This window comes from Centropristis striata, chromosome 11 (assembly GCF_030273125.1).
Source record: "Centropristis striata isolate RG_2023a ecotype Rhode Island chromosome 11, C.striata_1.0, whole genome shotgun sequence".
Taxonomy (NCBI): Eukaryota; Metazoa; Chordata; class Actinopteri; order Perciformes; family Serranidae; genus Centropristis; species Centropristis striata.
The window spans coordinates 32,305,765-32,320,909 of NC_081527.1; the positions used below are offsets into that span (position 1 = coordinate 32,305,765).

The window sequence follows — 15,145 nt, forward strand, 5'->3', positions numbered from 1 at the left end:
GATGATGGAGTTATGCACACAATGACTCTAATCCAGACAGTTTCAGATTAAGGCATTTTAGCAGTATGACAATATGAATAAATAAAAAAACTGTTTTTTTATATAAAAAATGATGAATCACCGCAACCATGAGACGTCTTTAGGCATACAGTCATTGTTATAAAAATTTGTATTAATCTGGGGTTTTTCCAACGTTTTAATCATACTAAGCAAATGTGATCCTGTCTGCTTTATGTAGAGGCACTGGCTTTGGGTTACATCAGACCAGTGTTTCTGCTAAAGGCTGGCAGGTTAGATAAGGTTAACTATATGTTTAGATAAAGGGAAGTACACATGACAGGGGGAGTCAGACACGGGTCAGACGTATTTCTGCTGACCGTACCTTTGACTTTGGGGAACTGAGAATAACAGCATCTGTGTCAGACAGGTCAACTAGGCGTTGGAAACCTCCCACTATAGGAGGCATATAAGCCAACAGTTTTGACTATCATGTGAGCCTTTTTCTCTGTAACCGTACTCGATGTGTTGCATGATTTAAACGCTCCTCTTGTACAAGACTTTAATTAAATTCAACTTAAACTTTGATACTCTGAATCCAACTGTCTTAATTGAAGGGTCACTCTGAAAAATTCTTATAACAGTCATGAATGTGCAAAACAAATCTAAAGGGAATTGGTGCAGTAGAATGAGAGGTTAGCGACAGACAGACAGACAGACAGACAGACAGACAGACAGACAGACAGACAGACAGACAGACAGACAGACAGACAAACAGACAGACAGACAGATCCACCTACACACTCACATAAGAGACCAAACATATGATCCCTCCAGGCTTCCTCCTGGCAGAGATGACAATAAAATCTCATTGAAGCGCTGAAGCTCATTTTGTCCACGACTAAAGTTGACAGCTCGTGTTTATGTAACCTTCCTCCGGGCATTGTTGTGTTTACTGTAAAGTGATCATGTACAGAAGCAAAAACACAAAAGAAGATAGTATTCTTCTAGTGCAACACCTGCCAGGGCATCTGTCTGCCTCAGCCGTCTGTCATCAGCGAGGCGAGCTGCCGGCTGAGAGAGCCGCGCTATGAGGAAGTTTCAGTGAGCAGGGTTTTAATAAAGGAGATTATTTTTGTCTGATTATGAAATGATTGGAAACTGTAATCATTGTAGGTAAATATTTGTTGGATTACTGAAGGAGAAAGGGATTTAGTTTGGGCGCCGCGCCAGTTTACAGCTGGTTGTGGTTGAGGCTGATTGTGATAGCACTGCCAACATTTATTTCTTCTGTTTAATTATCGGTTGTCCGTTTAACTTCAGACTGTATACATTTAGGATTAAAAGTGGTTTTAACGTAATTACTCCACTATGGTTTTAATTAAATTGTGACTATAATCTTAAACAGATAATCAGAAGTCACAACTTGACAGTCATCTCCTCTATCCTGGCATTTGAATCGTTCACTTAATTAATGTGTGAAATCCATCCAGAATACACTCTGACAAAAAAAAACCCATTTTGCAGAAAAGAGACTCGCTCTACATTTCTGATTGTTTTAGTCAAAGTTAGAGGAGAGGGATTGAGCTAAATTCAGTGCTTTGTTTTGATGGTCTGTTTCATTTTGTCTGTTGAATCTTAAAAGGACATGTGGCAGTTAAATCCGTAAAGTTAATTTAAACCAAATGTAAAACATGAATAATTCATTAGGTGTAATTTGCTTTAAAAAAAACACAGCAGTGCCCAAGGATATCTCCGTATACAAGACTCAAATCCTAACTGGAGACGAACAATATCTTATGCAACTTGTTGTTGTTGTTTGTGATTTACTCTCTTAACGTCGTAATTGCAGTTTTTGGCTCCACATCCCCTCGAAGGCATTCAACTCTCAGTGGAGGTGAACAAAACCTCAACTGTTGCTCTACAGTTACTTACAGTAGGTGCTATATGCCTTGGTGAACAGGCACCGACACGACAATTTCCCTTTGGGGAGTCTTTTAGTACTGTTGCATGAATTTGTATAAATATTTGATGTTATGGATGATTTATCAGGTTTATGTTTTAGCTAGTAGACTTCTAACAGAGGGTGTCTGGCTTTACACACACCTCTTACTTTAGCTTTTTTTTTTCCTTTCTAATGCATCTTTGTCATACTTTTTTGGGTCCTTTTTTTTAAAAAACTTTGTTGTCTGGCAGGCAGTGGTGGAAGAAGTACTCAGAACTTTAACTGAAGTAAAAGTAACCGTAGTGCAGAAATACTCTACAAGTAAAGTCCTGCATTCAAATTTTTCCCCATTTAAAATTGTATTCAAGTTGAACTTCAAAGACGACTTACAATATGCATGAACATTTTTCATTTTGTTAGACATTTGGCACATCAGACAAAGACCAAATGACAATAAAAAATATTTAAAAAGTAGACAAACGTAACACAGACGAACAAATAAAAAACAAGGTAAAATAAAAAGCACACAGGAGATCACAAAGGAAGTGTTTATAGGTAGAAGAATGAAGAAAGGGTCTTTGTATTATTTTACAATGTCCAAAATGTCTTGACGTATTTGTTGGTCCTCCTTATATTCCTCTATCAAGTTAGAGGCACCTTCCATGGAAATAGTCTCTAGAAATGTATGTAGCCATAAGTCATGATTCAGTTTCCCAGTTTATTTCCCAGTAAATATCTTACTGAATAAAAGTAAAGAAGTATTAGTATCAAAATACACTTTAAGTACTGATTTTGCAGAATGCAGGCTGTTTCAGACTATCACTGGTTTATAAATATTGAAGTGTAATTGTCACTAATATTGCAGCTGGTAAAGATTAAGCTAATGATATACTGCAGAATAGCTTGAACCATAATAATACATTATAATTTCTTTATTTATCCATGTCTTTTTTATTTTTAATCTATAATAAGCGTAGCTAAAATCAAGCTGCTGATCTCACATACTTCTTGACCAATCAGTCTCTATATTTTCTGACACAATGTTATTATTAAATATTTGACTCAAATATGTGTGTACAGGCAAGCAATATGCTCTGAATTCTGCATACAGCCACTTTAATAATCTGCAAAAGTAACCAGAAACTAATGTTGTCAAATAAATGTAGTGGAGTCAAAAGGACAATATTGGCTTTTAAAATGTAGAAGAAAAGTAGCCTAACATGGAAATATTCAAGAAATATATGTACAGCACTTGAGTAAATGTATTACATTTCACCACTTCAGGCAGGGAATTCATAAAAAGACCAAATGGTTGCATTAAAAACATTTCATTGGGCCTCTCTGACACTATGATGGTAAAATCGGGTCTTAATGTTGTCAAATGGATACGATTCTGTGATTGATTATTAGGGGGAAAAGCAGCTGCCGTTAAAACTGAACAATGCCCTCTGTTTGGGAAACCTTTAAAATGTACTCGAGGGAAGGTGCTTTGAGGCTGAATAATGAAGCAAAGTGAATTTAAGATGAGCAATGGCCGTCACACAGCAAAAATGCTGTTTTACAAATAGGAAAAAAGGGGGACGGAGCCAAGCTGTCCAGAGCCTTTGGACCCGTTTGGACACAGAATCTCTCCAACACTCCTCATACGTCTGTATTTACAAGCATTCTTTTCCCTCTTTGTGAAAGCCCAGGGAGTTACACTGGGAAATTAACACAAATTGTTTTCACTTTAACATTTAATTTGCCTGCCGTGGTCTGTTGGTGCACACATTTGATAAGGTTAGTTCTGGATCGCCCGAGGCTCAGCAGTAGCGCTTCACCTTTGCCAGGATATTGTGCAATACACTATAGTAAAACTCTAATGTGTTCCCCGCAAGGATGCAGTAAAGTTAATGAGATGGAGATGTTGCTCTGTGAGGAAACCAGCAGATCAAACTGGCGCGGATATGTGCGGGACAATTTAACCTCCCAGGGCTGATAAAAAGAAACATCACTGTCATTTCTTAATCAGAGAGGAGGTGACCCATGAAGCTTGCTCTTCCCTGAGGATGAACATTTTCATTCTCTCAAACAAGAGGGGGTCCGAGAAACCCTACTGTAGAGAATTATCACCATAACAACTACTGAAATTATCCCAAATACCTGTAGGTGCACTGTAAAATAGCCATGTGTTGAACAGCTGTGGCCGCTCCTCATACTGCTCTCATCCTTCCCTCCCAGGATCAGTAATGTCCTCTGACAGCTGTATTCTTTACCAGCATTGAAGGAAGACACCGGGTCAGTCCCTGTTGCTCTTATTGTCTCGGACAGCCAAGTTTTTTCTTTGCTTGCGAACATGAACGGAGCAAAACCAGCTTTTATAAGAGATTTCGACCAAAGCCAAGAAGCCGAAGAACCAAATCTGTTATAAAAGCTGGTTTTGCTCCGTCTACAATGCATTAGAGAGAATTAGAGGTCTTGTGGTCCACCAGAATGTTTATTTGACTTTTCAACAGAAATAAGCTCTGCTGTGTGGTAGTGTTGCCAGTTCTCAACCAGGATATGTATTATGATCCACAGAAAATCCCTCTTGGGTGCTCTGCCAGTCACCTCCACCTTTTTCACTAATTCATTCAAAACCGCTCCAGCTGATCACATGAATATGGATGGTTGTTCTCTTTGCTTTGCCCTGTGAGTTTAGAAATAAGAGGCACTTTTTAATGTTGCACAACTCAAGAAGTATTAAAATTTCACTGTTTTGTCAGACAAAGTTCTCTGTGGCTTTGAGAAAAATAACCATCAGCGACCTTTTCTGGGTTTTGGTGCATAAACAACATGTGGAAATCCTTAAACTGAGTGGTGTTAGTGAACTCACTGTAGCTGCTCTCCTCCTCCAGGCCACACAGGGCGTCTGCTGCAGTCCCTCTGCTTCACCAGTATGTCCTTCGTGCTGCTCCACATCATCTATCAGATTACCGTCAACAGCCTCTTGGCCGGGAACTCCATCACCTCTGACTTCAACTGTGAGTACAGTACACTACAGCCTTTATGGTCGAAGGCTCTAAAGGCAGAGATGCTTGTTTGTTGTGTATGTTGAAATCAAAGCGACCCGCAGGTCAGGAATGGATCTGATTGAAAAGGTTTGCAACAAACTGAAATCAAAGACATACAAAAATACACTAATATGTAATAGAAAAGCCTGAAGCTGGGGTTAAAAAAGGGAATGAATAAGACTTGATTGATAGTTCAAGGTCCAATTTCTCACATTTATTTTCATTAATGAACCCCTTTTTGTGATTTGAACAATGGCTCACGTCTGTTTCACGTCTGAATATGAGAAATATTCTGTTTAGCTGTCATATTTATGGTGTTTCATCACTGTGATAGAAAACAACAAGAAAGTTTGTCATGGAAATGTCTTTGATAGATGTTTGTTACAGAAAAAAAGGACGCTAACTGACCTCTTTTTGAACTGTTACCTTCACTCTTAACAGCATCAGAAATGTGAGAAAACACAAGCAGTCTGAACTGATAAAGACAGATCTTTGTAAATGCATTTCCTATTAGTCTATCATAGTCCAAGAGTGTGGTCACGTTTTTTACGAGGTGCACGGATGTAGCAGCTGTAGGTATGAACCTTAAACTCAACCATTAAAATACTAACCATGCCTTAGTTGCCATTACCGGATACTTTTGGAAACACAAATTAAAACCCGCTTGCAGTCCGTGTTTCACTGATATGTAGTATAAACTATAAGCAACCTTGCAGAAACATCCTTGAAATATATTTTCCCATTATGTAATTTTAAGAAGTATAATCCATGTGGCATTACATTTCATTTGTAGGAGAGAAAGTTGGTTTCAGGTGGTCCACACACAAATCAACCCACCCCGCTCTCTGACAAGTCACTCGCTCTGAGAACTCATGTAAGACCAAAACGATGAAATCTCTACTTGTTGGGCCACATGTTTATGACAGAGTGTGTGCACACGTGTGCCCCATCCATCACACAGACTGTTTTGTACTTAAACTCTGACCTGAGCTATTGATGCAGTGTCACAGAGTCGTAGATCGCCAGAGAAGGTGTAGAGGGAAAGTTTTCATCCAGAAAGTGAAGACATGCTCCATTTGCAGGAGAAGGTAAAATACGCTCTATTAACGATTCACAATTTCTAGAAATATCCTCGCTCTTATTGCATTTTGTCACATCATGAAGATTTATGAATCTAACACATTCCTCAATGTAATTAGCTTCCTCGTGCCATATGGCGACGTAGAGAAAAAAAGAGATTCTTGCTGCCAGTAAAGCAAACAGCGTAAGCTCCTGACTCAGTGTTGGGGAGGTGTTAATAGTTGGCCTTGGGCTTCTCATGAAACTCTGTATCAAACTGTAAAATTTGAATGCGTCTAGACGGGACAGACCTTGACCTTGTGTTCCAATGACTTGTTTCTTCTAATGGAGGCAACTTGCTTTCCAGCGTCAAAGACCAGCCAACTTTGCTCAGCAGGCAGAACGTACCTTATCGCCTCAGGCAGAAGCACACAGAGCCGTTCAGAGAAGGTAGACTAAATATTCACTCAAGGAAAACTTTATTACTAAAGGGCGGCTGTTTTTGGCAGATCAAACCCTGGCTATCTATCTGTCTGTTCATCTTTCCATTTATTTAGATACTAGCTACTTTCATAAAGCTTTAATTTATAGCAGTTATCCAATTGATTCATAGGGTGCGTCTATGATTTTTATGTGTAACGGGAAAAGGCTGCAGATGGCATAAAATTTCATACACCATTGTTTATATTTATCTTGGAAACAGTTGTGTTGGAGTTAATTGCTTTTTTAACAGTACCACTCCCTCTGACCCCAATCCCAATTTGGCCTGTACTGTAAAGCAGGTGACCACAGAACAGACTCTGCATGCTTCAGCTGCAACAATCTTCATTAACGTCTGATACATCCTCTTGTAATAGTTGAAATAAACCCCCAATACCGCTCTGCTGTTGTCAGTTCACTTGCCATTACAATATGTATAGATCGGGGAATGCAAAATCCAGTTAATAACTAGAAGGGCACTGTGAGAGCGTAAAACTCTGCCCAGACATGCCCCTATCTTACTTACATATCGCATGAATTTTCCCAAAGTTTTTCCCAAAATTTCCGACAACACATAAATGCAGCACAAATGAACCTACTTGCAACTTTAAGAAAAGTAACAAAAATACGCGTCTGTCTCAGCTTTACTTTGTTTTGGGGCAAATTAGCAGAATGTAAGGTGCGTATGGTGCATGTTAACATTGTCAGTGTGAGCATGTTAGCATGCACATGTTACCATTTAGCTCTAAGTTAGGTATTTTACGTAAATTATTTTGCGTATGTTAAAATAGCTCAGTGTTGTCCTTTGGTTGAACACAGAACACAAACAGTGCTCTTCTGTGTCTACTTCATCTGTCCATCCACCCTGCATTCTCCCTACGTGGGCTTTGTTGCTCTTTATACTACAACTAACTTCCTCATTTGCTCCTGTCATGATTACTATAACTACTAGAGGCCACCCTTAATGACACATAAATAATGATGTAAAAACGACCTATGTGGTTACTTTTTTGGGGGGAAGGAAAAAAATCTAGAATTTTACTAGAAAGACTAGGATAAAACCAGTCTAGACTCTGTCTTACCTGCCTATGGTTTCCTTAAAATCAAAGTATTAGGAGTTTGGTTTCTGACTATATATCATGAAGCTCCATTGGCACTTAATTGAATAACATCTTGAGTAATTATCTGCAACATTTAGCAGCAGAGTCCCTGTATAAGTGCTGTGCTGCGCAGAAATTACTTTAAAGTGAACAGCTGGTGGATGCTGCCTATCATTTGGTAATTAATGAGGCACAGGGTGGAGACACATAACGTCACGCACTCATGATGTACAGTGAAACTTCCTCAGGAGCTAAAGAGACGCTAAAGAATGTCATTAAAACACCTCATAATGCCAGTGTTGTGTTGTAGAGTACACATTTGTACAGCAAATTATTTTGTATGCACATTGTTGGATTTATACTTCCTGAAGTTAATGTCATCCTATTCCTATTTTTATTTTTTATGCAACAGGAAGTCAGACATTACTCTTTGTCGCCCTTGATCCGCCGCCTACATTCTCCATAAAAACCTTGTCTCAGATTTCTATATCTGGCGTCTGGCCCCTTGACACCCTTTTCCTTTTGGCAGCCGAGATTAAACAAGTCCTCCTTTGCGATGAGCCGGTTATCCTCCCTCCAGATAACTTCATATAATTTCATATATTCTTCGTGGCCAAATACACCATTAGAGCAGTAAACTGAGTTGAGTATGAATGAGAGAACCTTTCCAAGACAGCTAACACCTCCAGCTGTTAGAGCGGGTCAGCGACTGGTCGCCAGATGAGCCGGGCCGTCTTCCTTTGGAGTCATCCGTCATTCCTTTGTTTGTAAATGCATTTCCACCCATGTCGAGTCAGCGCAGTCACAAGCATTTGCACTAACCGTCAAAGAGCACCAGATACTTTCCTGTGATTGTCTAAACTCTTTGGCAGGCATTGTCCTTTTTGACAACCCCCACCCATCTGGCGATTTAAAAAGGTCGACACAAACCATTAAAAAAGGGATTTGCAAGTTTAATTTGAATCATATCTGATGCCATTGGATATTTCACCAGCTCATAAGGAGTAAACTGCCTGTTGAATAGCTGTTTTGTGACCAGTTCCTCGGGGATAGTCTTCATTAAGTCTCCATTGTTGACCTTTACCGCCCTCCGTATCCAGACATATCCTGCCCACCATTCCCCAAATGTGAGACATTTACAGAATTCTCCCTCCGCATACTGATTGTCTGATTACAGTCGTGACGTGCTGAAATGTTGACGCTGCATATCACCAGTCTCTGCGGAAAAGGCCAACCGGCATTAGGCCCTGGAGACAGAAGAGAGAGTGCAAAGAACTGCTGTGCTGAGAGGTTAACGGCCCAGCAAGTACAAAGGGTGTTTTATGATGTTCACATAAAGTCTGAGGACAGGTATTTTTGGTGCTCAGCTGGGGTGGAAAGCTGCCTCGCCTTGACGGGCAGAAAGTCTCACACTCTTTTCCAGAAGTCTCCATGCTGAGAGACTCTGTTAACACAATATTCCTCTCCTCATCTTATGGATCAGACTGACCTGACCTTACCTCTGGTATGATATCGGTTTCCCCTTACACCTGTGAGCTCAGTTTGGGCTGGGTGAAGTTAGCTGTTACAGATGTTTGGACAGGGAATCACTGAAGCAGACTCTGTTCACTGGGCTGACATTTTAAGCTGAAGAGTTTTTATTTGAAGATTTAAATGTGGCATTAAGTGATCTATGACCTTTATCCACCTTTTGTGGGTGATTATTAAGGATTACAACAACATTAGTGGACCTTATCTCCTGTTGTAAAAGTTTCTGGCATGCACCCCACACTGTTCACTTCAAGTTATTTGGCTTGTAAATGACCCAAGTAGCTTGTTAATTAGACCAGACGGCCCAAAACCGTAAAGTGAAGGGATAATATGCCACTGGCTGCTTGGGATTACATTTACTCACAATGACGCTTAAACCCTCTCCCACCAACCCAGTTTGTTTGTGTCATCGTGTTAAAGCTGTATTCTGCTCTTTTTGGCCACTAGAGGGCACAATGATCCCAAAACACTGTGAATTGCATACTATTTCCAGTGAAATATTTCAGCATGCAAACACTGGACTCTACACTGGCAAATATATCCCACAATGAAATATGACAGTGATGGTAACATTCATATCAGACAATAAATAGCGGACAGTAACCAAGGCATAATTTAAGTTATTTTAAGTTGTATTTGTTTATTTTCGCCATTCTTTGCCAGTTATTCCTCATCTTCCGCTGGATTTTAATGAATACTGTATTTAATGGCCAAAAGAATGATCGGGAATGGTGGACTTTAAAAGATGCAAAAACTGACATGACAAGAGCTCAGAAACACCTCACTTTGGGGCTACGCCAATTTGCTGTACTTTAACGTAGAAAGATGGTTAAAAGTTTAAACGGGTAAAGATATTCTTGACTTTATTGGGCCTAATTGGCATTTTGATTGCTTACACACTTTTCACGAAATCGCAGTTGATGTTTTCTGCTTTTTTTTTAGAGTTTATATGGGTGTGTAATGGATGGATGTTCAAAGCTAGAGTGAATGACATCACCGTTAGTTTGGAGAGAGGCTTTTTTGAAAATATTCCCATTGGGGAAAAAAGGCTTGAAAAATGATTTTATTTACATACCGGTGGCCCTGAAGAAAAGGTTTGGGAACTACTGAAACATCCAGAAAACACAGAGCAGTATTCAATTGGAATCCTATTTCTGGTGAACCTTCACCAAAAACATTTGCTCTAGCTACATATTTGACTTGCCTCTCCACCAGGTAGAATTTATTTGCTTTTCTGATATTGTTTACTGCCTATGGTTTAATATGGGGTTAAAGATTAATGAGATTGAACCATGTAGTCTGTGTACAAACTATAAAACCAAAACAAAGAGCTTTAAGCAGCAGTGTTTGTTTATTCTCAGCGGGCTTGCCATTACTAATTACTCTATAATATTACACAGACTCATTTGATTCAGTGTTAATATCAATTAATGAAGCTTTTAGCTTCAGCAAGAATTTCCTTTTTAGTTGTGTAGGGTAGAATTTGTTTTTCTCTCAAAACTGCAACTCTGGATCCAATTTAGTAAAACAGAAGACAACAGTTATATAGTAAGTATCCTAACCACTGGGACTACAAAATTCAATTCAATTCAATTCAACTTTATTTTGCCATGTATAGAGATACTAGGAATTTGAATTGGTCTTCTCCATGCAGGCAACACACAGTAAAACAGAAAGACAAAGACAAGAACACAATACAAGGACAAACAGTACCATTATGAGCAATAAATTAATAGGAATGGAGATGCAGTGTTAAATAAAATTAAAGTGCAATGAAGTCCAAGTTTAAGAGTTATTTAGAAGGGCTATTGCTTTGGGGAAAAACAGTGGAGATGGCGTTATGTTTTAAACATAAAAGGCCCGAGAACAGAGCATGCTTTTTTCATCTTATAATACTTTTATACTTTTTTTGTCATATCATATGTTGAAATCTAATGATGTGAAAAAATATCCAAATTTTCCAAGTTTTCAGCAAATAATTCAATAAAATCTAACTTATCAATATGCGATAGTGTATCATTCTGTGTTGAGTTTTTAAATTAAATTAATTAATTAAAGAATGTTAGAAATAATTATCCTTTATTTTTTTAAATGCAAAAACAATTTATTGTATTTTAGCAGTAAAGCAGCAGAGCTATGTAACTTTAATATCTGTCTATTAATAGCAAGGAATATCCATATTGCCATATTGTAGTTCTTATTTAGTCCTTCATTTGCACATAAACATTTAAAAAAAAAAAAGTTAATACAAATAAAATGCATGTGCAGGTGAGGTTGAAACCCACTACGGACTTATCTAAAAACCTCACCTAAAAGATATGAAAATATGTACATATAAATATTATATTTTCCTAATATCGTGCAGTCTGAAACCAAGGCTTATACACTTATCACTGAGGCACATTTGTCTAGTGATTGTGATCTCACCAACCTACAGAAAAATAACTGATTTGTATTTGTTGTGCAGATTTTTTTAGGCTTCCCAGTGTGTTGCAGTGAGTCTGTGGCGTCTGTCCTTTATCACAGAACTGTCTGAAATGGGAGTGGAGACGTGGAGGTGGACAGTCAGTGTCAGTGTGAGGACGGCTGTGGGGGAAGTGTTTGATGTCAGAGGTTATGTCAGGGGTTAGTCATGTGGGCTCCTCCCATCACATGTTTTGTTCATTTATTTTTTCATTTCCCTTACTCACTGACCTCCACAGTCGTTTCCTCTGCATCTTCCTCAACCCCACAACTCAGCACACAACATCTGTGATAGAGGAGCTATTTATTCACTGATGAGTAATAAAGAAACACCAGCGTTTGCACTGCCAGTCCATTACCGTTTTATTCACCTTGAGTGGAATTCAGAGTTTCCTGTTTCTGACAAAGTGCCTAACAGTGTGACTCATTCCTTTACTGGATACTTTGTGTGTGCGTGTCATTTAGGAGCAAAACCTTTTTATTGTTTATCTCTTTTCACTTTTAAAGTGACATTTGCTTTTTAAAAACTAACACCTACTGTTGCAAAAGATTCAAAGTACTTTTTTAACACTTTTTTTAAATGTATTAAAGTATATTTTTGTTCTTTTTACCATTCTTCCTTCTTTTCTTTTCTTTTCTTTTTCCTTTCCACTTTGGAAGAGAATATTTCAAATTCCAGTTTAAATGTATAATATGCAACTTTAAGCAATACAATATCTGAAATGTATATATATCTTTTGTTGAGTTGTTAACTTACATGCAAGTGTTTCCAACCAGAGGTTTCTGTTGTTTTATTGAAGCTAATGGTCATTTTCACGATACAGTTTTTAGTTCTTGGTAGTTTTTAGTGATATATTTTAACCAGATGAAGGATTTTAGTCTGATCTTAAGTACATTAGCAAACACCAGCTGCAGCTGCCCACCAAACTGCACCGGGAAAACAATTTAACGTGAAACTGCTTTATACAGCATTTTCACCATTTGTATTACCTTGAGTGTTTGTTTTGGAGCGGGGGAGAACTCTAAGAATAATTTGGCTCCCAGTAAAAACCTGATTGATGAGCATTGAAAAAAATCACAAGTGGGCAAAGCTGACTGCAATGACTAATGATGAAAACAACAACTCCCATAATCCCATGATATTTTACAAACTCTGTCATCTGTTAATACATTTTGTGCATTTTCAAGAATTGCTGAAAAAACATATTTTTAAGCTTAACAACCTCCTGAAAAGAGTTTGCTCACAGGTGACACGGCAGACAAAGTAACCGTGATGAAGCACTTTCTCTGCTGTCTGTTTAGAGTTACTGCCACTGAAGTGTGTTTTCACATCTTCACTCTCCTTGCTGCGCTCCATAAACCAGAACCTTTATAACCGCAGCAGTTCAGCACCTAATTAGTCGCCTAATACACCGACAAAACAGCCGGATGTATCGATATGTCACTGAGTCGAGATCCTCCAGTCACAGACTGATGTTTTGTTTTCTCTGGCAGTAGAACAAAGGCCAGTCAACCTTCAGCAGTTCTTCTCAGTGAGCCGCTTGAATACCTGGAAATCTGTCTTCGAACGCTGGAGTGACGTTCAGGAACACTTCAGCCAGTCCAAGCCGAGGAAACAAAGCTCCACATAAATGTTTTTATTATCTGCGTGAGCACAGGAAGATTGATTATTTCCCTTCATTTGAAAACAAAACATCAGCCAAAATAAAGGAATAAATAAATTCTGGCACTTACTTGTAATTTAAAGCAGTTGTTTTTAGGATTTAGTAATGGTTTTGTCAGAGGCTAAAAACGACATTTACAGACTAGTTCTTCATTATTTCTTTTATAATGATTATAGTAAATAATCAGCAGCTTTATATATACCAGGTACAGAACTGTGGTTGCAATATTAATCCAGGATTAGTCAAGGTGGAAACTTCCATGGGAATTATCAGGAATTTTCATGGAATAAACATGAAATAAGTGGAAAGAAATGAAAAGATAGCGGTTTTGCGTGCTTATTTATGCAAATGCTATTTAATGGGCTGCTAGCATTATATGTGCATGATGGTACATGGTTATAATTCAATTAAACGGGCAAACATTTAACCAAATCATGCCACACACAGACCTAATGTTGCTTTTTGAAAATGTCTAAGTTCATAATCATCATAATAATCATAGGTAAAAGCTACAATTTATATATTGAAATCATGCAAAGATTCACATAATTCCTGAGTTTAACTTCCCTTGGAAATCTGACTCTTTTCCACCCTCACACCTGTAACACCACCATTTGTTTTATTATATGAAAGTGTTTTATTTTTTGCCAAACAATATTAATATTCACTAACTGACTTTATCTTTTTGTCCAGGTTCCTCGTGGGAGAAATCTATCAGACAAATTGGATTTGAGAGGTAAGATAATGATGAATTCGGCTTTTTGACATTTTGACTACACATATATTTTGTTTTTGTTTCATTTTCAAATTAATATAGAAAGCTCATTGAGCTGAGAGAATACAAATCCCTACAGGTATCTGTCAAAAAGCTGTTTCTAAAATCACATTTCTCCTGACGATCATAACGCATAAAATATCATAAATATCATGCATCAAGTGTGGATTCTTTTTTCACTGAGCAGATTTTTTGACCAGTTGAACAATCTAGATGCCTTTTGTGGAAATTATAGGCTAATGAAAGAGAGAGTGAGTGATACGACAATGCGTATTTAAATTTTTAAAAACATTTTCATATATTTAATTTATATAATTGTATTTCAGACATAACTCAATACCAAAATAAAAATAAAAAGCACACAAAATTAAAAAAATACCCCCAACATTTTAATGAAATTTCTGAAAACAAGTAGGATGAAGTTAAACTGCACTACATATTTTTATTTTATCTTTTTCAACAGCAATAGCCTTTAAAATTATAATATTTCTCCCACCTGTCAAAGCTGAGACATGTGGCTCTCCTCCGCTGCAGAAGGTTGCATCATCTGTGCAAAGTGTCCTAAATATAGCAACCCCACAATAACATTAAACACCACTTTTTGCATTTAGCCACACCGGCCCCGTCATCTGACGAGGTTAATATGTGCTCCTAACTTGTCCCTGTGTGGATTCTTGATGAGCGCTAAACCCAGTTACCTCTGACGGTCAGTTGACAGGGTTATTTTTCAAAGCTTTCGCCGCTGTGTCTGACTCCTCACACCCCCCTGATCGTGTTAGATGTGGTTTCCTAAGTACGGGAATGTCCAAACTCAGCCACATCCTTTTTCCAGTACTCAACAGCCCTCGGCGGATCGTATACTGTAAGTGGCGGAAGTAGAGCCATAAACATTTTATCCCGCCTGCATTTACCTGTTTGTGTCGGGGATCATATACAGTATATATACAATATTTACAGCTGCATAGGCAGATGCTTTCTGCCTTTTACAGCCTGTGTGAAGGGAAAGTTTGATCTGTAGGAGTCTGAAGAGAATTCAGTCTTTTCACTCAGACAGATTCCTCAAACTTCACCTTTTCAAATGCTTAAAAAGACCAAATATT

At 38.2% G+C, this 15,145-nt stretch overlaps 1 protein-coding gene across 1 annotated transcript in view; it reads left to right on the top strand.

Annotated features, from left to right (window-relative positions):
- The window catches only part of LOC131980442 (piezo-type mechanosensitive ion channel component 2), a 108,898-nt gene that overhangs the window by 10,885 nt on the left and 82,868 nt on the right, over window positions 1-15,145 (top strand). The window contains exons 3-4 of the mRNA XM_059344684.1: window positions 4,819-4,944; window positions 13,964-14,006. Coding sequence (XP_059200667.1) covers window positions 4,819-4,944; window positions 13,964-14,006 — 169 coding nt within the window. The remainder of the gene's footprint in view (window positions 1-4,818; window positions 4,945-13,963; window positions 14,007-15,145) is intronic.